A 25,549-nucleotide genomic window follows, 5' to 3' on the forward strand; every position below is an offset into this window, starting at 1 on the left:
GTATGTGGAATTGAATGCCCTTTGTTCCTAATTGCATACCATAGGTGGGCGTGGTGCAATACACAGACTCCACCTCTTCTCGCAGGAGGGACTCTTGATCTAGGAAGGAGTTTGGTGACTCAGCGCGCTTAGCAGCTCTGATGCCACTGTGGTTACGTGATACCTCGTCTCCAGACTGCGTTCCTGTCTCGTCCCTATGGCAATAGAAGAGGCAGATCTACTGGCAAAGAAGTAAAAGCACCCGGTGATGTCTGCTTCATCAAGAGTTGAACTTTTTCATTTTAGAGTTACCCACTTACCTGGGTGTGTATGGCTCAGCTGGTGGAGGAGGGATGTAAAGGTCCTGAAGGGCGGAGCTCTTGGTGGGCGTGCCTGATGGTGTGGCTGAGCTACTGCTTGGACTTCTTGTTGGCTGCAGAAATCAGATGTTTGTATGGTTATGATCATGTTGAGGTTTTTTTGGCGTTTTGAGCATTTTGGAGTTAAACTCCGGTGAAATTGTGATTTTGATACTTGGATCTGACAATACCACAGTGGACCAGTAAGATACACCACCAATGGTTAATTTGGCAAATTTATGACCAATTTCAAAAGAAAAACATTCTAATCTGACTGCGTTGTATATCTATTAACCAATCAGTGGGAGCGCAAAGAAAGGTTGGGGCTACCTAATGCGTCTACTGTCACAGATGCAAGGCTACAGTGAGTAAAGGTTATAGCCATGTCTGTTAGCTTGGGTTACGTTATGTCTATTGTCATAACACACTACAGATCAGTCCTGAGTCATGGGTTCAATTCCGCAAGGAAACATCACTTTTTACACGTACATCACCAATTTTTTTTTATGGGTTTTGTCTAAGAGTACATTGCATGACATAGCAGGACATAAATATGCATGATGGCTGTAACTGTGCAGTGAGCAGCTAGCTTAGCTAGCTCATTTAAAAGGCACTATAAATTGGTTTTCTGCTACCAGATGTTGTGCATGCACCAGACCTCAGTATGTAAACAAAGCTTCCCGACTTTGACGGTGACAATCTCATGCAATAAACATGCATGTGTAGCCAGACTAAAAATGAAAACAGGGGACAGAAAAGCTCTGGGCACAGAGGGAGTGTTGCTTCATTTTGTGCATAGAACATTAAGCTACTACATTTTTACATATAAACAGTTGTTGATTGCTATACTAATGTTTAAAATGTCATTCATGACACTTTTAAAATGCCCATTAGCAGACAAAGTCAAAAACTACAACAAAGACAAAAGAAAGTTACGCTGCAGTTTCTGTTTCCACTTATATATGTGTCTCTCATTGTAATAAAAGCAGAGGTATGTTTAAAATTCTTTGCTGGCATGGAATACAGTATAGGACCTTCCACCGCAGTCCATTGAGTGATCAGAACTGCGCTAAACTGCAGCATCATGACCTAATTTCTCACTTGCAGAAATCATATTGGGACAGGGAGTGCTGTGGGGAATTCTGTGAGGGTGCAGCGGTTTGTAGAAGTCTGTAAAGGTAGAGATGATCGTACCTGCAGAGCCAGCGGTTTCCAGCGCATATTCTTTAGCAGTGCAGGAGCGGAGCTGAGCGTACTCTGGGGACGCTTCTTCAGTGTTAGGGACACAACGCCTTTGTCAGCCCTCAGAGAGCCAACCAGGTTCCGCAACTGCCAGCCCACCTGTGGATGGAACGGGATGGAGGGTCATCATGACCTACAGGATAAATATCATCTCCTGGATCAAAAAAATATAAATAAATAAAAAAAATCAAAACCTGTTAACTAAAAAAAACAGACATTTCATGCTGTTATGATTGTATCTCACTTACTGATCGAGAGCAGAATCAGAATTCACCAAGTATCTTCTAGGAATACAAGGAATATGACTCCAGATTGAACTGTACTGTCTCTGTACAAGCATGTATAAATATACACTGGGTCTTCTCCGAGGCCTCCTCCCATTTGGACATGTCTGGAAGATGGCCCTGGGGGGAATTCTCCCCAGGGGCCCGAACCACCTCAGCTGGCTCCTTTCAATGTGAAGAAACAGCAGCTCTACTCCAGCTTCCCGGGGTGGAAACCCAGATACCCAAAGGGGGACTTGACATTAGTTCTTCACTATTTATCTACTGACTTATAAGTGAAATAATGATGGAATAAATCACAGCTGGCTGCTCAGCAGCTAATTATGTTTTGTCCCGTAAAGTGTGGGCCCAAAAGGAAAACGTGCAGTAATTTAATCTAATTTGGATGTAATTACATTAATAGTATACATGACAAACTGTGCTAAAGTATACGGTTTCATCTTCAACTGATGGAACACAGAGAAAAATAACACAAGTATACAATTGCCCGTGTCCAGAAATAAATAAGTGTGCACACTATAAACTCACCACAGTCTGATGGTTGACTTGTATGACTTCATCTCCTGCATGGATCTTCTTACAGTGATCAGCCGGAGACTAGACGTGCACAGAGAAACCCAAGTCGGCTGTTAATTGATTTGAGCTTATTGATCTGTGCATTTACCAAACAGCAATGCTTTTTTTCTATAAACTAATTTAAACAACAACAAAACTATAATATAACAGAGGGAAAGGATTGCAGCTTTGCTCATTAAACCTGATACACGTTCATAGATTCAGAAGTCAGATTGCAGGCAGTCTGGATTGGTTTTGTAATCTTTTTAACCTTCAGATGGGTGAAATGAAATATATGTTGTTTTTTGTGGGAAGTTTTAAAACAATTAAAAAATTGTGAATTGAAAATGCTAAAAAAAAAAAAAAAAAAAAAAAGGTAAATTTTTTTCACATTAGTTTCAGCAAAACCAAGACTAATCTTACAATTAGCATTGTGTGTGTGTGTGTGTGTGTGTGTGTGTGTGTGTGTGTGTGTGTGTGTGTGTGTGTGTGTGTGTGTGTGTGTGTGTGTGTGTGTGTGTGTGTGTGTGTCACACACCGTTATTACATCCTATTTATATCATGTTGCACATTGACATCTCAGCCAGTCAACATCACAATTACATCAGATTCGTGACATCACATGAAAAGACAGAGCAACTTATGACATGATCCTAATGACATCACTCACTTCACATGACTACATCACATTAATTGTATGACTTTAATGACATCACATTAAATTTAGAGTATCTTGTACACTAAAAATGAGACAGCCATGATCACATAGCCTCCGTCGCAACGGCAATAAAGTTACATATCCGCTCGGTTCTGTGACATTCAGTAATTATTTGTGGAAAATGAGCCCTCTCACCCCTTCGGTAGTTCCTGTGATCACATGTAAGCCGTCATAGGTTGATTTGATGTACATTCCCTGTAAAAAGTAAAACAGAACCGGAAAAGAAAAAGAGGAAATAAGTAAAATGAATGCATTATAAGCAACTGTAACTTACACACTCTTATACTAATGCGATGGAATGTCAGTTTCACCACTTATGACCACCTGTGTCATCATCATATCACTTTATTTTTCAGGAGTTATTATTATCCAGTAATATCTTACACCTGTTTCAGAAGAAATTTGTCTTCTGTAGGGGAGAATTTTGTAAATTTGGAAGCACAACATAGCTAACCACGACAGCTAGCATAGAGAAAAATGAGCAGCCCACAATAGGTAACTATTTAATAAGTAACACAGCTACTCGCTAGCAATTACCAATTTGTGAAGGAAATTTGTTGTGTAAAAGAAAGTGTAAATCATAATGATTTGTTGTTCAAACACCCTGCTAAGCTAATATAGGTATGATATTACATTTAGGATAGATAACCGCCACCATAAGGTTGAGAAATGAGCAGCCCATAACAAGCTAATGCTGCCAGCCAAATCATATTTGCTTTCCAACACCTTTACCTTCAGTAAGGCAGAATTTGATCAAATTTGAGGACATAGTTACCTAATATAGTTGTGATATATATATATATATATATATATATATATATATATATATATATATATATATATATATATATATATATATATATATATATATATATATATATATATATATATATATATATATATATATATATATATATATATATAAACCGATGAACCACAATAAGCTACAATTACTTTAAGAAAAATGAGCAGACCACAATAGCTCTCTAGATAATACATAGCACAGTTGCTAGCCAACAATAATTACCCATTTCTGAAATAATTGTATTTTTATCTTGCAAAACTAACTGCAAATCATAATGATTTGCTTTCAAACACCTATCACTTCGCTAATTTTATAAAAGTTGGGGACATACAGCCGGTAGCAAATATGTAGGTAATACGTTTCAGATATAGTTAGCTAATATGATAGCCACCACAAAGCTTGAGAGAAATGGATTGTAATAGTACTTTAAAAATGAGTGCAAACCATACAGCAATAAATTGTTCTTCAAAAAATAAATTTTTTTAAATTTGAGAATGTGCAGTGTAGTGACATTATGATGTGTTATGATGAAGGTCATGTGAGCATGTGCTGGTGATACATGTTGCCACATCCACTACACCACAGAACTATCTTGGGTCCTGGATGACAACCACCCAGGCAGACCAGTTCACCTCCACTAGTTAAAAGTAACCATCTATCTTCATGTGGACCTCCCCCTTGGTCCTCTGTGGTTTTTGGGATCCTCAACACCGAGGTACTTGGATTCTGGATCACACCCAGAGAAACGTGCCACAGATGGCTGACAATCCCTCATAAGACAAGTGATACTCATTATCTTAGTAACCGTGACGTTCACACACAGTCATTCCAGTGGTACCCAAGGATCCTCCAAAGAGACCCAGTACCATAAACATCTAGTTGTTGGTTAAGGTCACCAGTTAGCATCCAATTCTCACACCAACAAAATAAGACAGGAAACACCAGGACCCTGAAGACTGGTGTGGTGGATGAGGTGATGAATGCCACCAGCACCCAGACCTGATCTGTCTTTGGCTGGGGAAGTACCCTACGTTGGACTAGCATCATACAAGTAGACTGCTAGACTCTCATCCAATTCACAGTTCAGAATTGAGGGTTAAGCAGTGGTACCAATGTATCTCAGAGCCAATTTAGGACATATTTAATGTAGGAAACACATTTATTATTGTTATTATTTTGTTGTTTCTTTGATGATCTATCATAACAGGCTAAGACGATACCCACTAATATTTTGGACATTGTTTAGCAATAGTCTTGCTTTGCAGGAGGTGTGATGGCAAAGAGGACCTCCGTACTCAGGTTCAATATCCTTCATGGAATTACATCTGCAAAGTCACAAACTAGCAAAAATGTTCAAACAGTCCAGTAGCCCCATTTGTATGAAATGCGCAGACGTGGACAAAATAAAACCGCCTTTGACAGCTTTGACACACCTTTGTTTTGATGACTCAACCGCTGTAGAAGCTACCAAAGAGATATTTTAACTGACACTAACGTATTGTGGAAATATAATGGTTTATCAGGGATCTGCATGCTCACACCCATAAACCTTCAATGATTCATATACAGCGTGACCAGCATATGCACAAACAAACAAAACCTGAACTACCCACACAAACAGATATACCCCCATATAACACGGCGCACAGGCCTTACCAGGCCTTCAGAGGGTTTGATGTTGGTGAGATGGACGAGTTCGAGGTGGGCTGATTGAGAAACCAGTGGGTCCGACGATACGCACACAATGTGTTCGCACACCTCCGACAGAGTTTTACACTGCAGGAACATAAGGAGACATTTGTTAAGTAAAATGACAATCTTTCCCTGTCCCCTGTTATGGTTTGTGTCACAGTTTGGACTTGTGTATAATCATACAATTGGAGAAAAGGCTTAAATTCTGCAAGAACCACCAGCCAGGTTCTCTTCTTCTCAGGAGAATATTTGAACAATTGCACAAAGAAAAAAAAAACTACATGCAATATAAAAGTTCACTACATCAGCATAATCTTCTTGTGATGTTGTAAGCCCTTGACTTGAGGCTGATTTTTACTCCATTACTTTTGGCAGAAGCAGAGCAGAGAACCATGTGGACTCAAATATCATAGAGGTTTTTGACAGACAAAATGTATGGTGATACTTTATGTTAAAGTCCTTGTAACAAGCATTAGTTAACTGGTAATAAGACCTTTATAACTCCTTATATAATGCTTATTATCATTATGTTTTAATAACAGAATGTAAGTGTTAGGAATAGCATCATAAACACATTTAAGATTATATGGCAAAGCTTTTGTTTTTAGTTGCAAAAGGCATAGTTCAATGTTAATACGTCCTTAGTTAAATGCTAATAAATGCACAGTTTCTTATGTAGCAATTGCATAAAAAAGCTCTAAAAAAAGCTCAGTAAAGGGAAAACATTCCATGCCAATATGTAGTTTAGTAACTAATGCCAGTGGATTCCCCAGGTTTTAAAAATTGAACAAGTCCAGTTGATGAAGTTTTCTCATATCTGAATGACAGACTGACAAATGACGATAAATGTTTTCTGGAATGCTGTTATAAATAATTTTAGAATCTGGGAAGGGTTTTAACTAGGGTTGCAACCAGCGGTTATTCTCATAAATGATTGATTAACCTATCAATTCATTGATTAGTTGTTCAGTCCAGAAAATGGTGAAAAGGGGCAATCAATGTTTTCCAGAGCACAAGATGATGATGAAAGCCTGAAGATGAATAACATCTGGGGAAAATTCAAAGAACATAGCAGACATGTGGCATTCGAGGTCCCATGGAATTGTACAAATATAGAGTGGATCCAGAAAGTATTCAGAGCACTTCACTTCTTCCACATTTTATGTTACAGCTTTATTTCAAAATAGAGTATATCATTTTTTTTTGTCAAAATTCTACTCACAATACCCCATAATGACAACATGAAAAAAGGTTTTTTGACATCTTTACAAATTTATTCAAAATAAAAAACTAAGAAATCACATGTGCATAAGTATTCACAGCCTTTGCCAGTCTAAAATTTTTTTTTTCACGCTGTCATTATGGGGTATTATGTGTAGGAGAAAAATTAATTTAATCTATTTTGTAATTAGTCTGTAACATAAAAAATGTGGAAAAAGTGTGAATACTTCCAGGATGCATTGTACACCAGGACCCATTTTACAAAGTCTGTTGTTGCAAAATAAGAATTTTCGTGGCGTATGTGGGTATACATAGACATGTCATCTGTTGAGGTCCAGGCCAAAGGATATGTGAGATAGTGGTGGCATGCTACATCTGAATTGTATCCCAACTATTCGCTCGCTTACAAATAATTAAAATGAGGTAAGAATATTTTCAGGAATTGAAAGATGGAGTGTTGCATTCACCAAGCATTCTACTTCAAATTAAACAGGTGAAATGTACTTACTTGCTTTCCTCAATCCACTGAAAAACTGCAATAGGAACTATTCTTCATCTTATGACACTTATACACCTCTAGAGATGTCCCAGAGAAAACAGCCTAGGCTTCTAATCGGCTTATGGCCGTAATGACCCTAATGATAGGGTCTTATCATTAATTAACTAGTGTTTATTACAGGGACCTTAACACACAAAGTGAACAACAAAAGTACAATGTAACTTCTTTAAGAGCAGCTGACTAAAGACTCACCACATGAAGGATTTTGTTCTCCGTCTCAAACACCGTACAGTCCTGAAAGACAAGCAAAATTTAATGTACTGTGAGCAGAACATCCTGTGCGGCACATACACACCATCCTAATGCTGTGCGCCGTTGAGGCCTGCACACACAATAAACTCACGGATTGCAGCAACACACCCACTCACACAACACAGACATTAATCTTTTATTTATACACACATCAGTCACAGAAAAGACAGACTGTGAGCATTGAAACAGCAAAGCATCAAGTCTGGCTGAAGGATGTGGGGAGTGTTTCGGGCTGCCGCCGCCACCGCACACCCGCATGTAACATTCTGAGGGGACATGACAAGCCACGGCAGGTCCCCTCCACCACACACTTAAAGAATAACAGCGATCAGCCTTGAGAACACAGGCAGACAATTCCACGCACCTGCTGCACGATGGTGGTGAGCTCCAGGCACAGCTGAATGACATTATTTCTGGTTACTGAATAGTCTGCCACTGCAGCAAACGGAGACCTGCGAGGAACAGATAACAAGCGTACAGAATCAAATGTTTCTGCCTCATTAGGTCATGTGCACTCACACTGTGCACGCACATGCACAAGCACAGCCACGATGAACACGCAATGCAAAGGTGTTTTTACTAAAGTGCGCTGCACAGCTTGAAAAGACAAACCAGACTGCGTGCAGCCAACGCTGCCTGGAGACGTTACACTGCACAGCAGGCAGCAAAACGTGCAGCTGCAGTTTAAAGAAATGTCTCGATTTAAAGGCTCACTAACCCTGCCTCCTTTACCTGCTGCTGCAACCACAACTGATTAACTAGTCTGGTGTTTCCCAGCTCCTGATTGGCTGAGCACCACTGATCTGATTGATTAGCAGTGGGTGGAGCAGGGCAGGTGATCTCCAGGTCACAGTTTTTTCTTTATAGGTACGTTCGCACATCTGGGTCCTTGATACATGCGCACATAGCAATGCACATAGTGACCAGCAAGTCGCTGAAAACAAACCGCTGTCACGCTCATTTCCTACTTGATGTCCATCGCGTTCGCATGGTTCTGCCATGTTTTTTTCTACTTAATATACACCAGTTTTCACAGAGAATGCCATGATCGTGTGTTGCAGTTGGCTGTACCAACCACGATAAGTTAAAAGATCGAAAAGTGCGTTTTTTCGCGCTCCCAAAGCACCACACAAGTCCAGACAGAAGGGATAAATGGCTGGCTGCTATCAGCCAAGTAAACAAGGATGGTCATGGGAATAACGCCACCGGATCGCAAGTTGGCATCGTTTATGGTCCGAACTACGACGGCATCTGATCGCCTTCAAAACCTCAGACTTTCGTTCTTGATTAATAAAAACATTTTGCCAAATTCTTTCGCTTTATCTGTTTTTTTGTGGTGTTGCCAGGTTTGTTTGTTTTTTCAACTTTTTCAGTTTCTGAATTCTTTTTCAGATATTTTTCACAGAACATTGGTTATCTCTGCTGTGCACAATTTGTCATTGCTTTTTGGCACTTGGTGTCAGATTGATAACTGGAAGACAGACAAACAGGCACAAAATTGGAACTGGTAAATTTCCACAAGAGGAAAATGAGAGTGATTGAGGCACTTTTGATTGAGATATAATGCAAAATGTACACCAAATGGGCTTTTCAATATTAAATTCATTCATCACTCACTCATCTTCAACCGCTTTTCTGGGTTCGGGTCGTGGGGCAACAGCTCCAGCAGGGGACCCCAGACTTCCCTTTCCTGTGCCACATTGACCACCTCTGACTGGGGGATCCCGAGGCGTTCACAGGCCAGTGTGGAGATATAATCTCTCTACCTAGTCCTGGGTCTTCCCCGGGGTCTCCTCCCAGATGGACGTGCCTGGAACACCTCCCTTAGGAGGCGCCCAGGAGGCATCCTTACCAGATGCCTGAACCACTTCAGCTGGCTCCTTTCAACGCGAAGGAGCAGCCACTCTACTCCGAGCTCCCCAAAGATGACCGAACTTCTCACCTTATCTCTAAGGGAGACACCAGCCACCCTCCCGAGGAAGCCCATTTCGGCCGCTTGTGTGTCTAGTTCTTTCGGTCATGACCCAACATTAATGACCATAGGTGAGAGTAGAGCGAATACAATACCACCCCTGCTGCACTGATTCTCCGGCCAATCTCATGCTCCATCGTCCCCTCACTCCTGAACAAGACCCCGAGGTACTTGAACTCCTTCACTTGGGGCAAGGCCGTATTCCCTACCCAGAGTAGGCAAATCATCGGTTTCCTGCTGAGAACCATGGCTTCAGATTTAGAGGTGCTGATCCTCATCTCACCCGCTTCACACTCGGCTGCGAACCGATCCAGTGAGTCTTGGAGGTCACCGGCCGATGAAGCCAACAGGACCACATCATCTGCAAAAAGCAGTGATGAGACCCTGAGCCCACCAAACCGGAAACCCTCCTCCCCCTGACTACGCCTCGATATCCTGTCCATGAATATCACAAACAGGATTGGTGACAAGGCGCAGCCCTGGCGGAGACCAACCTCCACCAGAAACGAGTCCGACTTACTGCCGAGCACCCGAACACAGCTCTCGCTTTGAGAGTACTGAGACTGGATGGCCCTGAGAAGGGATCCCCTCACTCCATACTCCTGCAGCACCTCCCACAGTATCTCCCAGGGTACCCGATCATAAATTCAAATGTCCACAAAACCACAATCCAGATCAGACCCGGATCAAACTTTGTCAGGTGATAGTGAGTGTCAGTCTGTACCTCACTTTTAAATGTGAGAGTGATTGGGGCACGTTTGATTAAGATATAATGTAAAGTATACATTAAATGGGGTTTTCAATGTTAAATTTAAATGGTCACAAAATCTACAATCTGGATTAGATCCGGATCAAACTTTGTTAATTGATAAAGGATACCATCCTACATAACACTCCCAAATATGAAAGAAATTCAATCTTTGTTGACAGAGTTATGTATTTTTGAAAATTTGTTCACTGTTAAAGGATAGCGAATTTTCCAATTTAACACGATTTTTCCAGACTTTGACCTTTGACCTATGACCTTGAAAACAGTAGGGGGCACAACGTGGAGAACAAGGCAGTGACTTTCTTTCCACCTGCTCCGCCACTGTTCCTGCCCCCACCCCCATTTTCTAGACCAATTTGTCCCTCAGTGAGCTCCACTTCTTTATATAATCATCAACCTCCAAATCAACGCTACACACAATTTCCCTCCAGGAACTGCAGATCATTTGAGCATCATAGTTTTTCAACTCTTTTGTAAAGTTGGTCATATTTGAGAACTTTCTGCCAAACATTCCTCTATTTGATCCATGATTGAAATGTAATCAGCATGCGCACTGCAAAAAATTTTAAATATGACGGGAGAGGAAAGAGTGAAACCACAAAAGTGACCAGTCACACTGCTTGCGGTGCATGTCAGGCTACGGAGAGAGGCTCGAAGAGGGTATGCTATGAAGCTACGGAGCTACGGAGCTGCGGAGATGGGGAAGCAAAAATCAGGCATAGAATTTCTGACAAATCAACATGTTGATCCATCTCGGATCTGCTGTGGCAACCCAGCATCTCCTCCAGCTGGCGCTATTCTTCACTCTTTGAATGTTAGGCTGTTATGTTTCAATTTCACCTCCTCCATCACGTCTGAGGTGATGTAAAAAGTCTATTCAGTTACTAATCAGAGATCTACTGTCGCTAATGGAACACTAATGGCCACATTGATGCAAAAAGACAAAGCAAAAAAACCCTATAGAAGACTATAGATGTATAAAGCCAGAATTAAAGTGTGGTGCAGATTGATATAAATGGACCTCACAGTCACGACTGCACTGGTTTGTTCAGACATCATCACTCTCCTGCTCTGTTCTAAAGACCCAGATAGAAACTGGGTCCCAGTCCCCAGCGGATGGTGTATCTCTGTGATTTGGGTCATCAGTATTGAGGCTGTGTGCTACATATACACTGCGCACTGTTTGCTAACCATCAGTTTCAGCCTGAAAACAGAGTCGGTGGAATATTACACCTGCAGCATCCGTCTTTATGATGTCTGTTTCTCCCAAGTCAATTCAGGAATACGCCAGTAAACTTCTCAAAGTCATCACAGCAAGTGACAAATCAATGATGCAGTGACAGTTTCAGCAGTAAATTACCGAACATTAGCCAAAAGAGTCTAAAATCTGGAAGCTTTTTATTGTTGTTTTGTTGCTTTTGGGGTTCTTATTCATAGTGTTGTTCTGCTTATTGTGGCTTATTGTTTTTGATTTGAAAGAGTGAGTGAGTGTTATTGCCAGGGTCCAAACCACAAAGACCCAGGACAAGGCTTTGACCCCTCTAGAACAAAGGCTAAGCTCCTTAAGGCACCAAAACCAAGCATTAATGCCGCCTTCCACTGAAACATCTATTGATACTTCCGATCGAAATGCATTCCAGTGCATCTACTCTGGAAAGCCTGGATTAGGTACATCGAGCTCCTCTCTGTGATTTTTTCATCTGTCATCTGGGGAGTGTGATTGTCATGAGTTTGTGACCAACTGACAGCAACACCAAGATCCTCAACTCACGTGCGAACCTACCAGATGCTGTTTTGCACTGGATCACTCTGTTAAGCTTAGCTCAACTTTATTCCGTAAACTTTGCTAGTACCGGGTTGGACCCCCTTCTGCCTTCAGAACTGCCTTAATTCTTCATAGCACCGATGTTGTAAAGATTCCTCAGAGATGTTGGTCCACACTGACATGATAGCATTATGCAGCCACCCATTCTCCTCTGACCTCTGACATCAACAAGGCATTTTCATCCACACAACTACTGCTCAATGAATACTTTCTGTTTTTCGGTCCATTCTCTATAAACCCTAGAGATAGTTGTGTGTGAAGATCCCAGTAGATGAGCAGTTTCTGAAATACTCAGACCAGCCTGTCTGGCACCAACAACCATGGCACATTCAAAGTCACTTAAATCCCCTGTTCTACCCCATTCTGATAGACTTCAGCAAGCCATCATCACCACGTCTAGATGCCTAAATGCATTGACATGCAGCCATGTTGATCGACTAATTAGTTATTTGTGTTCACAAGCAAGGGAAAAGGTGTACCTAAGAAAGTGGCCAGTGCATTTACATGACAAGTTTAATCAACGGTTTAAAAGGACAGTTGATATCTTTGCTTCAATCTGTTTTAGTAACTTCTTGATCCATCATTGTCCATCTTGAGCAAACTTGGTATACGTAGTTAGGATTCTCACCAGCACAGTTGAGCATAGGGGGCCCCTATGCTGTGATTTGGATCCCCTATGCTCTGATTTAACCATCATAGGGGGGCTTTTCTGACCTCATCCCAACACCTTTTTAAAGGACATGTTACACGTTATTTAACATCCCAGTTAGCAACACAAAGTAGCCCTCAAAATGCAGGAAATAGTGTTTCACACGGTTATAAATTTCAGAATTTTCAGTGGAGGGGGATGCCCCTGATGCTCCAACAATACTCTCGCTTGCAACGTTTGTCGCACTGCTATGCCCTGCTAAGTTCCTCCCATACAGTGAACAAATCCTGGTGAGAACCCTAGTTGTAGCTACAGTCATCATCGTGACCAGATTTGAAACTGGGATCCAAGTTTTGAACTCTTCAAAAATTTAATCCCGGTCCTGGACATTGTTGATAATTCGTGGTAACTTGTGGGTATTGGCCGTCTTAACGGCTTCAATCCCATTCGAATGTCTTCAACAGGGGTATTCCTAGTGACTTCAGCGTGAAGCTTGTTTGGGGTAAAAATATGAAGCGGAAGCAGTGTTTGTTGTGGTTTTTGATCATGTCTGACGAAGGGCGCAGCTCCTTTCTTTCATTTTTGGGCAGGTTGTCAGGTCTGCACTTTATAAATCAGCCAGTTAGGATGCCAGCCGGATTAAGCCGTTTCCTCCCGTTTATGCACTTTTTCGGATCGTGGACGACTACAGTAGAATGGCGCCCTGTGGAAAAAGCGCGATTAATATAAGAGTTGGTGGTTAGCAAACGCTTCAGCTCAGGTTTTTTTATGGATGATTTCACGTTATCACAGTTAACATTTCAGTTAGCAGATAAAGTGGTTATTAATGCTAATTTTGGTTAGCTTTGCCAAATGCTGTTTTTTCACCTCACAGTTTCTTTAACCAATAAAAACGTGAAGCTTCTTTTCCATCTTCATGTCCGCACATACAAACACGTGTGGGCATGTGTATGTGTATGTATAGCGCACAGACACACAATACATAGCTGACATATTGTTGCGTCCTTAATAGAGCGTGTGAAGCGCTGCCTCGGCTCGGTCTACCGTTTCTTCAGTGTCGCTGAAGAAACGGTGGGCGAAAGCATGTGCACCCGCTCATCTGCATGTGTGTCAGTGCGTGTGTGTGTGTGTGTGTGTGTGTGTGTGTGTGTGTGTGTGTGTGTGTGTGTGTGTGTGTGTGTGTGTGTGTGTGTGTGTAGGTGTATTTGTGCGTCTGGATGGCCTGAGGACAGCGGTGGGTGCTTGGCATTTTAAAAGTCAGTGTCAAAGAGCGTTGCTTCTGTATCTGATGTGCGCAAGATCATGTCAGGTCACGAATAAATGAAGTGACAGACTGGAAGGAGAAGAGAGTGAAGAAAAAAAAAGAAAAGTCTGACTCTCAAAAGATATCAGCACGCAGCATCTGCAGAAGGTGGATTTGAATCTGTGTTTTACAGAGCTGAGCCATCGTCCCGCGAACAGAAAGACACAAACATGAACATGTTTCCTACAGAACACGACCTCCTACATCACAAGCTGCACTCCAGGATCACTGAACTCGTTAGAATATTCATTTCATATTGACATTTTAGTCCAAATGCACGTTTTCACTGATTTCTGTCGAAAATAACATCAGCGTTGGTGGACAGAGAGAAATCCAGCTGTTCTTCTCTGACGTTTATCTCTTAGAAATATCAAATATAGGGTCAAGTTAATGATATTACTGAGATAGAATCATACATACAGGTGTCAGAGGTCAAAAAAGGATTTTGTGGTCATTTTCAGGAGGAAATCTGGAATTTCAGCAATTGGAAATTAATGCCAGCCCAGAAATCTGTTCCTCAGCCTCGCTACTTCATGAGATACAGTGAGGGCTCAGTAAGGTCAAAGGTCAAAACAAAAGCCATTTTCAGTAGAAGAAAAAAACTGAATTCACTCAACTAGAAACTTGAGGCTTCTGAGTAACTCAAGTTCAAATTCTGCTTTCCAGCGTCGGTGCACAGTGAAATACAGCAAAGGCTGATTTCATTCAAGTCAAAGGTCAAAGTTTGTGAATAATTTAAGCCAAAAAGCCGCTTTGTAGCCTCACTGGTTATTGACATACAGAAACTGATAACGCCTTCAGATTTGTCATGGTGACTTGGTGGCTTCCCTCACTCCTCTCCCTCGTGCACAGTCACTCAGTTTTGGAGCGCTGCCTCATCCAGACACATTTACCAGACTTCATGTGCCCGACCTCTGACCTGTCTGAAGAAAACTGTCTGGAGTGGAGCCATTTGTTTCAACCACAATCCTTATATTATATATATAAGACCTTTTTTTTAAGCTTTAACTGAACATTCACAAAGACTATTTACTATTTAATAGTATTTAATGAATACATACTATAATAAAATATTTTGAACCAAAGATACGCAACAGATAAAGATCAAACTACAACACTTAACTGATGAGTTCATTAATATGGGGCTGTTCTGTACATCTTGGCAACGATGACTAAATAATTGCTTGCTGGAAAGCCAAAAAAAAAAAACGGAAGAAGATGACGTCGGTACAACACCTCAAGTAATGAAGCTTATAGTGAAGCAATTGAGTGTCATGGTTCCTACACTAAATGACATTTAAATGAGGCACCGTTTCCTCTCGTCATACTCTACAACTCCTACATCTCTGACATCGTTTGGTTAGCCTTCATTTTTATTACCGATGATAACGGTGCGTTGGGGTTTGCCGTCCCTGACTCAGCTGGTATGAAGCAGTGATTCATGAGAGACGAGGGTCGACGAATACAAGATTCAAACATTGCACAGCATCATGTTTCAGGTCAATGCCAAGCTGCAGATTGTAAACGTTTATTACCAGTAAAGCGCAGATATACGTGAATCAGATTAACATGAATCAGAACTCGGAGCTGCTCTGCTTTGTGTCGACTGATCCGGACAAATCTCTGACACTAAGCGGCGCAGCTCCTGATTAACACTTGGACACGAGACATCTTACGATGACCAGGACCTGAGTATGTGTGGGGGTTTTGTCCTGAGGTCAAACTGGAGTTGTGTCAGGAAGGGCATCTGGTGGAAAACTTGTGCCAAATCCCAATGTGGATCTGTACTGGCTCCACTGTGGCGACCCCGAACAAATCGGGGCCAGCTGAAACGCCGACAACAACATGGAGTGAAACTCAATTATCTTCAGACAGATGTGGGTCTGTCTGTTTGGTCCTTCAGTAAATGTGAGGTGTCCTTTGGTTTGAAACACATCTTTGTGAATCAGTTATTCAAGTACTTTGCCCGACTCTTCTTGGTAGCGAGTTGAAGCAGAGCGCTGTAACGCTAGTTGTGTTTCCTTCACTAGTATAATGGAAGTTTTTATAAATTGCATCCTTGCTACCTAAGATGCTCCAGACACTGCAGAATAATTTGTATCCTCACATTTTCAGACTTATATGCTGCATGTGTACAAGAGGAAGTTTGAATTCCTGGTAGAGAACCAGGCGTTAGACATTACCTGTCCAGCCAGGCTAACAGGCTCTTGGCGGCAGTGATGAGGTCAACAACAGAAGTCAGGAGATCATTGGGGAGCCGCCGCGAGGTTCTGCTTTCTGACTGGCTGCTGCGTCTGCGGCCAGAAATGAAGTTCTGAAGGTTCTTGGCTGAAGCACCCAGCTTATGAGCCAGAGTCCTCACACTCTCTGTCTCCAGACCTGAGTTCTGCACAGACAGAATCACAGAACACCTGAACTTCCCCTTCAGTGATCCTGTTATAAGCACACCTGCCACCTTTCCTCAGTGGTTTGGTCCATCTTGATGATCAACACTCTGATTTACAGATGCAGGTGTGCAGAGTCCAGCAGGGCATTGGATTAACACAAAGTAACTCACTTTAAAAAAAAAAAAAAAAAAAGCTCACCAGAGCACAGAGCAAGTCGACCGCTTCCACAATGAGCTCCTGGTGTCCAATACGAGAAACTCCCAGTTCCTCCAGCTCGGCGTGGCTGATTCTCAGCAGCCTCTCTCCACACACGCCTCCGTGCTCAAACACACCCACATACTGCTGCAAACAGTCGTCCAGACCTGCAAAACAACAGCACCCAGAAGGTGAGTGTTTCCAAAGTAATTAAAGACAACAAGAAAAATAAGACCAGGAATCCAATGGAGTTGACTGTTTAATGTGTATATGTCGCAGACATGAATGAGTGAAACTCTTCAGCATCTCACCATGTCATTTAGGTCCTTCAGATTTTTTTTAAGGAAATGCTTCAGGGGAGCATTAGCATGGCTAAAACCTTTCAGCTTCTGGGGGGGGGAGGCTCCACCCCCCCAGACCCCCTAATTACAGCCCTCTTAACCCCCCCACTACTTTAAGCATTTTTTAATGTAGTTGTAAATTAATATTCAAAGTTTTCAGCTAGTTGACAGTAGGGCTGTACAATATGGCCAAATTATCGTATCTCAAAATTGTCATATCAATATGATATATGATATGACTATGATTTGACACAAAGTGCAGCAACAGTGAAAATTAAACATTCTTAAAGAAAACAGAAATATCACCCTCATTTTGCACTCATCATAAGGTTAGGATACTGTGCCCTCCAAACGTATTGGAACACTTGGAATTTCACAGATTTTAATGTGTTCATGGCATTTCAAATACAAGAAATACTATATATATATATATATATATATATATATATATATATATATATACGAGGTCTATTAGAAAAGAAACCGACCTTTATATTTTTTCAAAAACTATATGGATTTCAATCACGTGTGATTGCGTCAGACAAGCTTGAACCCTTGTGCGCATGCGGGAGTTTTTCCACGTCTGTCGGTTGTGTCATTCGCCTGTGAGCAGGCTTTGAGTGAGGAGTGGTCCACCCCCTCGGTGGATTTTCATTGTCAGGAAATGGCAGAATGATTTGGGCTTTTTTTCCATCAGAATTTTTTCAGAAACTGTTAGAGACTGGCAGCTGGAAACCATTAGAAAAATTTATTTGGCTTTTGGTGAAAATTTTACGGGCTTCACAGAGAATAAGGACTGTTACTACAGCTTTAAGGACGGCTTTAAGGACGCTCGGCGCGCCGTGCTCCGTGCCGCCATCGAGAGCCACAAACCACCGGATCATTTCTAAACGGATGGCTCTGTGGAGCTGGGACCGTCGTGTGCACTTTCTCCGGTTATCACAAGAGCTGGACATCAACCATTTTCTGGCAGATTTCACTTTTACAAGAGATTTTGTCATGGAAAGCCGAGAGGAGGCTTCGCGCGTCACGACCGATTTGCTGATGGAGCGAGACAAAACCACCTCCGTTTTGGTCTCACAGGACAGCTTTGAGATGGCGTTCAGACAGCTGTCGGTGGATTTTCCATCGAGTGATTATCCGAGAAATTGTGGATGTGCCTGGACATGCCAGAACATGTCCCGTGAGGCTTCATCACGGCGTTGCTGTGCGCCATGCGGCACCGCCGCGACACGCGAAGCCTCCGCTCCTCTTTCCATGACAAAAACTCCTGTAACAGTGGAATGTGCCATTCATTTCCAAACTGGACGCTGTGTTTTATCCGGGACGTCGTCTGACTAGCACAGGAATTGTGAAAAGACGTGGACATCAGCACTTTTTCGGCACATTGAGACAGACATGCAGAGGAATTCCGCGCGTCACGGCGGTGCCGCATGGCGCACAGCAATGCCATGATGAAGCCTCACGGGACATGTTCTGGCATGTCCAGGCACATCCACAATTTCTCAGATAATCACTCGATGGAAAAACCACCGACAGCTGTCTGAACGCCATCTCAAAGCCGTCCTGTGAGACCAAAACAGAGGTGGTTTTGTCTCGCTCCATCAGCAAATCAGTTGTGATGCGCGAAGCCTCCGCTCGGCTTTCCATGACAAAATCTCTTGTTAAAAGTGAAATCTGCCGGAAAATGGCTGATGTCCAGCTCTTGTGATAACCAGAGAAATGGCACACGACAGTCACGGATCCACAGAGCCATCCGTTTAGAAATGATCCGGTGGTTTGTGGCTCTCAATGGCGGCACGGAGCGCGGCGCGCCGAGCGTCTTTAAAGCCGTCCTTAAAGCTGTAGTAACACTCCTTATTCTCTGTGAAGCCCGTAAAATTTTCACTGAAAGCCAGATAAATTTTTCTAATGGTTTCCAGCTGCCAGTCTCTAACAGTTTCTGAAAAAATTCTGATGGAAAAAAAGCCCAAATCATTCTGCCATTTCCTGACAATGAAAATCCGCCGAGGGGGCTGGACCACTCCTCACTCAAAGCCTGCTCACAGGCGAATGACGCAACCGACAGGCATGGAAAAACTCCCGCATGCGCACGAGGGTTCAAGCTTGTCTGACGCAATCACACGTGATTCAAATCCATATGGTTTTGGAAAAAAATAATAAGGTTGGATACTTTTCTAATAGACCTCATATATATATATATATATATATATATATATATATATATATATATATATATATATATATATATATATATATATATATATATAATTATCTTCCTCAAACTCAAACTGAAAGCAAATCTCTAAAACTTGATAAAACCTGTAAATAATCACTTTTATTGACAGTTTTCTTCAGACAAGTCAGGGGATGGAAACATGAACATTTCCAAGTCACTGAATATGTCTTGGACTTTATTTGCATCAATTATGATGAAATACAAAAGTTTCTTTCACCAAAACATCAAATCTAGGCTTTCATCTCAAATGTACTTTCTGTCAAATTGTAGCTGAACTATCAGGTCTTCTTTTTAAGAAAATCCTCCTCAACACCACTTCATCAGAATGCTGAATTTTATATTTTTAATTAATTTATACCAAGTTGTAGAGATTTGCTTTCAGTTTGAGTTTATGGAAGATAATTTTAGACAGAAAATGGTTGTTTATTCACCAATATAACTAGGAGTCTGTGGTTCAGATGATGTATTCAAATTCAAAACTGGCTCAAACATTTTTCTTCTTCTACTAAGGTGGATTAGAACTTTTTTGTGGAACACAGCACCAGCTACTGGACAGGAGGGACCTAGCAGTCAATATGTGTCACTGATTTCAAAATTCAGCTTTTTTTTTTTTTTTTTTTTTTTTTTTTTTTTTTTTGCATGTGCCGTGACATGTCAATAATCTGTGTCCAATCAGATTTCAGGGGAGTCCAGCGCAACCCTGACCTCCGCTCTAGCTCTACTCATGCCAGGAAGTGTTCAATATTTGACATTTCCTGTTTCACTGTGGACTCAAAATTTGGCACTTCCTGTTTCAGTGTGAACTTGCCACTGAGTTCCCACGAGATTTCATGAGATCTTGTCTGTCAATCCAGGAAGTTTTTGACATTTGACATTTCCTGTTTCACTGTGGACTCAAAATTTGGCACTTCCTGTTTGGGACTCCCTGTACCATGAGCGAGTTTTGCGCCACTGCACGTTGCTTTGCTTCGTATAATCACTACTCTAGACGGTTCTTGTATAGGTCAAATGTCCACTTACGGAGGTGGCTATGTATGGTATTAATATGACACTGTGGACAAAACTTGAAGACCTGATAACCTCAGACTTCTTTCCCAAACATTTCATCAACTGCAAGACTTGACACCCTCCTAGCTTTCCATGATGGAACCAAAAACAAGCTTCATCATGTAGGCAAACCAAGATAGGAGCACATTTAACTAGTCTTAGAAGCATCATAAACACAACAGTTATTTCAGAGGAAGGCATTTCAATCACTTTCTAAAAGCACTAATTTCGTTTCATAATGGGAATGCACTTAACACCAAAGTCAAAATCTAAAAATTAAAACAGGAAATTCTGACCTCTCCACTGGAACACAAGAAGAAACAGAATGGTCATGCCACATTTTCCAGAGTATAAGTTGTGGGATTTCTGCTAGTTTGGGAGGTCCTGCAACTGTGGTGACCCTGGACAAACCGGGGAGAGCCAGACTCAAAAAACCAATCACTCTACTTCATCACTCATTTTAGTCCATCTTCCTTATTTTTGGAATTTAAGTCTTTATGTGAAGCAACAGCACAGTCCTGTCCATTGTTAAATGTGCCCCAGGTAAAACACTGTGTTAAAAATGACTTCCACATACAGAAAAAAATGCAGTTTATACACTGACAGTCATTTAAAGCTTTGAGGCCATACTATAGGACAACATGTCTATTCTGGTACACCACATTTTTGGCATAAGCTTGGCATAGTTTGTTAAGCATGTTGACTGAAAGAAAATGACCAAAAGAATCCAAAAATCAAAAGGAATCTACAACGTAGACTACAACAACGCAGTCCAGACCTGTCGCCCACTGAAAATGTGTGGCGCATTATGAAGTGCAAAGTATGACAACGGAGACCCCGGACTGTTGAACAACTGAAGTTGTACATCAAGCAAGAATGGGAAAGAATTCCACCTACAAAGCTTCAACAATTAGTGTCCTCAGTTCCCAAAAGCTTATTGAGCGTTGTTAGAAGGAAAGGTGATGTAACACAGCGGCAAACATACCACTGTCCCACCTTTTTTGAAATGTGTTGCAGGCATCCATTTCAAAATGAGCAAATATTTGCACAAAAACAATAAAGCTTATCAGTTTGAACATTAAATATCTTGTCTTTGTGGTGTATTCAGTTGAATATAGGTTGAAGAGGATTTGCAAATCATTGTATTCTGTTTTAATTTACATTTCACACAACGTCCCAACTTCATTGGAATTGGGGTTGTATAACAAAATCCACAAACCAAAATGGCACCTGCCAAAATCAAAGTCTCAACAGTCAGTATCGCACATGACCACCATTTGCATGGATGCAGGCAGCGATGCATTGGCGCATACGTTGGACTAGGCGTAGTAGGCATGTCCTGTGGCATCCTGTTCCACTTGTGCTCATGCCAATGTGGGCACCATACCAACAGCCCGGAGACGTTGTGGCATTATGATGTTCACTGAAGTGGCTTTAGTGGCCTTTTTTGGGGCTTCATGTAGGGCTTCAAAACCGCTGCTCAGTGCAGGTTACACAATGTGTTTTGCTCAAAATGCATTTTGTCCACTTTTGTAAAGTGACTGATTCGTGTGCAGTGAAGTTAATTGAAATCACAACTCATCATTTTCTCAAGTACCTGAGCACTATGTATTCCAAAATGACAAAAGGTATAATCCCAACACCCTTACAAGAAGAGGTATACAGGAGGTTCTTCCTCAAAGTTTTTAATGACTGTCAGTGTATGTTTTTTCCTCTTCAAGATGGATTTTTTTTTATAGGTGATGCACCTTATATGGTACACAAAGCCTTAGGGGTAAAATGAGGACCTCTGCTCTGTATAAGGAAGTCAGAATAGACTATTGTAATCACTCCCACAGTTGACTGTTTCCCAGCCTGACTGTCAGTCTAGCCCAGTAAACCACTGAAAACGTCATGCATGTGAAAACATTCTACACCAGCACTACAAGACAACATTATTCTGCAGCGTGATGAACATCATCATCATCATACAGATACATATCATGCATCATAATGCAAAGTTCGACAGCTTGTCAAATTGTATAGACTGTAAGATGATCATCAGGCTGGTCTTGTTTTAATATTCTACCTTCAGATTCATTCAGATTTGGTGGAGATTTCCATGATGTCCACGTGTGAATAAATGCCACAACTCCACTGGCCTTGTAACATTTTGGTCTCCCTCTGAAGGACATTGAAAAGGTGGCTGGAGAATGGACCAGTCAGGATACATAGCAACAGGTTACCTACCTGTGTCCTTAGACAATTCAATTCCATTTATTTTATTTATATAGCACCAAATCGCAACAAAGCTGCCTCAAGGCGCTTCACACAAGTAAGGTCTAACCTTACCAACCCCCAGAGCAGGCACATGGGCGACAGTGGTAAGGAAAAGCTCCCTCTGATGATTTGAGGAAGAAACCTCAAGAAGACCAGACTCAAAGGGGTGACCATCTGCTTGGGCCATGCTACCGACACAAGTGACAAAACAATTTGCAAAAGGAATATACAGGAGTTAATCGTGAAGTGTCTTGTTGTTGTAGACAAGACACTTCAAATGCATTGTCCCAGTCCACCTAGCTGTTCTCAGGGCCTGTATAGGACTTCTTCACTCTTTTGCATTATGGCGAAACAACGTCACAAAGATCCGACGGGTTTAAAATTCAGGAAGATTGCCTCAGTCAGTTTCAGAGGTAATACTTGTGGACATTTTTTACCATGGTGGATGTATCAATTGTCCCACTGCACCTTTGAGTTACAGGTATACAGCATGTCCAGTAAAGCAGCTAAAGTCCAGCACCTGGAGACCAACTCCAAATGTAGAGACGCTGCCTTGGTCAAGAGCAAGCAAAGGAGCAGACCCTAATGCGCGTGTTTTTGATGGTGGAAGGAAAACAGAGTGCCCAGAACAAACCTGCCAGACATGGGGAGAACATACAAACTACACACAGAAAGGAACGGGTCACCGGTGGAATCCAACCCAAGAAATTCTTACTGTGAGGCAAGAATCTCAACCACTGCCACTATGATGCCAAGAACAGATGTAAGTCCTGTTTTGTCCCCCAAAAAGGGGAATCTGCTGCAAATCAAGCATTAACCACAAACCATTAATGAAAATTAACGCAAACCGTGAATATCTGCCAACCATTAATAGTTTTGCTGCAAACCATAAATAAAGTTATCCGACAAAACGTGAACGCAAGTTTCGCAAAAGGTGAATATCATTCATGATATACGAGGGCTGTCAATAAAGTAACGGTCCTTTTTATTTTTTTCAAAAACTATATGGATTTCATTCATATGTTTTTACGTCAGACATGCTTGAACCCTCGTGCGCATGCGTGAGTTTTTCCACGCCTGTCGGTGACGTCATTCGCCTGTGAGCACTCCTTGTGGGAGGAGTCGTCCAGCCCCTTGTCGGAATTCCTTTGTCTGAGAAGTTGCTGAGAGACTGGCGCGTTGTTTGATCAAAATTTTTTCTAAACCTGTGAGACACATCGAAGTGGACACGGTTCGAAAAATTAAGCTGGTTTTTAGTGAAAATTTTAACGGCTGATGAGAGATTTTGAGGTGATACTGTCGCTTTAAGGACTTCCCATGGAGCGAGACGTCGCGCAGCGCTCTCAGCCGCCGTCATCAGCCTGTTCAAGCTGAAAACCTCCACATTTCAGGCTCTATTGATCCAGGACGTCGTGAGAGAACAGAGAAGTTTCAGAAGAAGTCGGTTTCAGCATTTTATCCGGATATTCCACTGTTAAAGGAGATTTTATTTAATGAAAGACGTGCGGACGGGTCGCGACGCGACGCTCCGCCACAGGAAAAACACCTCTGTTGAAAGCCTTAAGGACAAGTTGGAACATGTCCTGCTGTTAAACAATTTCTCATATACTCACTCCACTGAAAGCCATCAAAAGCCGCCTGGATTTTACAAATGGTTATCAACACGGAGGTGTTTTTCCTGTGCCGCCACACCGCATCGGCTGCGTCCCGACGCGCGGACCCGTCCGCACGTCTTTCATTAAAAAAATCTCCTTTAACAGTGGAATATCTGGATAAAATGCTGAAACCGACTTCTTCTGAAACTTCTCTGTTCTCTCACGACGTCCTGGATCAATAGAGCCTGAAATGTGGAGGTTTTCAGCTTGAACAGGCTGACGACGGCGGCTGAGAGCGCTGAGCGACATCTCGCACCGTGGGAAGTCCTTAAAGCGACAGAATCACCTCAAAATCTCTCATCAGCCGTTAAAATTTTCACTGAAAACCAGCTTAATTTTTCGAACCGTGTCCACTTCGATGTGTCTCACAGGTTTAGAAAAAATTTTGATCAAACAACGCGCCAGTCTCTCAGCAACTTCTCAGACAAAGGAATTCCGACGAGGGGCTGGACGACTCCTCCCACAAGGAGTGCTCACAGGCGAATGACGTCACCGACAGGCGTGGAAAAACTCACGCATGCCCACGAGGGTTCAAGCATGTCTGACGTAAAAACATATGAATGAAATCCATATAGTTTTTGAAAAAAATAAAAAGGACCGTTGCTTTATTGACAGACCTCGTATATTTTCTTTCTGTTTAAGTAGTTTACGGATGTCAGTTTACAGATCAATTACTTCAGGAAATCTTGATCACAAATCTTATCTCCGCCAAAATATTTTCTTTTCTTTAGGGGTTTTGGGAGCCAAGCCCTGAGCGGCCTCACACTCCTGGTGTGATGCGTCCAGTGACCCCGCTGGATGTGTCCCACTTCGGGAACAGTGGCAGGTGGGGAGTTTGACTGGGGCGGTACACGCGCAAGTCGAGGAGTGGTGCGAAGCTCAGGGGTGCAATGAAAGTGAGGGGCGCAATCATAATCCCACAGATGGTAGCTTCGCACCATTGGCTCCTCAGCCATGCACGTACGGTACACCAACTCAAAATTCACGTTTTGCGAGATCTGCGTTCACGTTTTGGGAAATATTTTCTCAGTATTCACATGTTTATCCCTGGATACTGTACAGAGGGAAGCAGATGCGAGGGATGGGATGCCAGTCAATCGAAGGCTACTTCCCCAGACAAGGTTGGTACACATTTACATCTGGGTGGACTGGGACAACGCATAAATGAAGTGAACTCAACCAGTCCAGTTGACCTAAGTCAACCTACATGGATACCAAGACCTGGATGATGAGGCCTCGCCA

At 42.1% G+C, this 25,549-nt stretch overlaps 1 protein-coding gene across 2 annotated transcripts in view; it reads right to left on the bottom strand.

The window, feature by feature from the left end:
- Positions 1 to 25,549, bottom strand: part of cnksr2a (connector enhancer of kinase suppressor of Ras 2a) — a 184,965-nt gene that overhangs the window by 129,697 nt on the left and 29,719 nt on the right. For both annotated transcript variants that reach the window (XM_034165937.1, XM_034165928.1), the window contains exons 2-11: positions 16,770 to 16,933; positions 16,368 to 16,570; positions 8,031 to 8,118; positions 7,607 to 7,648; positions 5,599 to 5,718; positions 3,273 to 3,332; positions 2,393 to 2,461; positions 1,533 to 1,679; positions 300 to 412; positions 40 to 194 (exon numbers count right to left, since the gene is read on the bottom strand). In XM_034165937.1, coding sequence (XP_034021828.1) covers positions 40 to 194; positions 300 to 412; positions 1,533 to 1,679; positions 2,393 to 2,461; positions 3,273 to 3,332; positions 5,599 to 5,718; positions 7,607 to 7,648; positions 8,031 to 8,118; positions 16,368 to 16,570; positions 16,770 to 16,933 — 1,161 coding nt within the window. The remainder of the gene's footprint in view (positions 1 to 39; positions 195 to 299; positions 413 to 1,532; positions 1,680 to 2,392; positions 2,462 to 3,272; positions 3,333 to 5,598; positions 5,719 to 7,606; positions 7,649 to 8,030; positions 8,119 to 16,367; positions 16,571 to 16,769; positions 16,934 to 25,549) is intronic.

The sequence above is a fragment of the Thalassophryne amazonica genome, chromosome 1, assembly GCF_902500255.1.
Source record: "Thalassophryne amazonica chromosome 1, fThaAma1.1, whole genome shotgun sequence".
In the NCBI taxonomy this organism is placed as follows: domain Eukaryota; kingdom Metazoa; phylum Chordata; class Actinopteri; order Batrachoidiformes; family Batrachoididae; genus Thalassophryne; species Thalassophryne amazonica.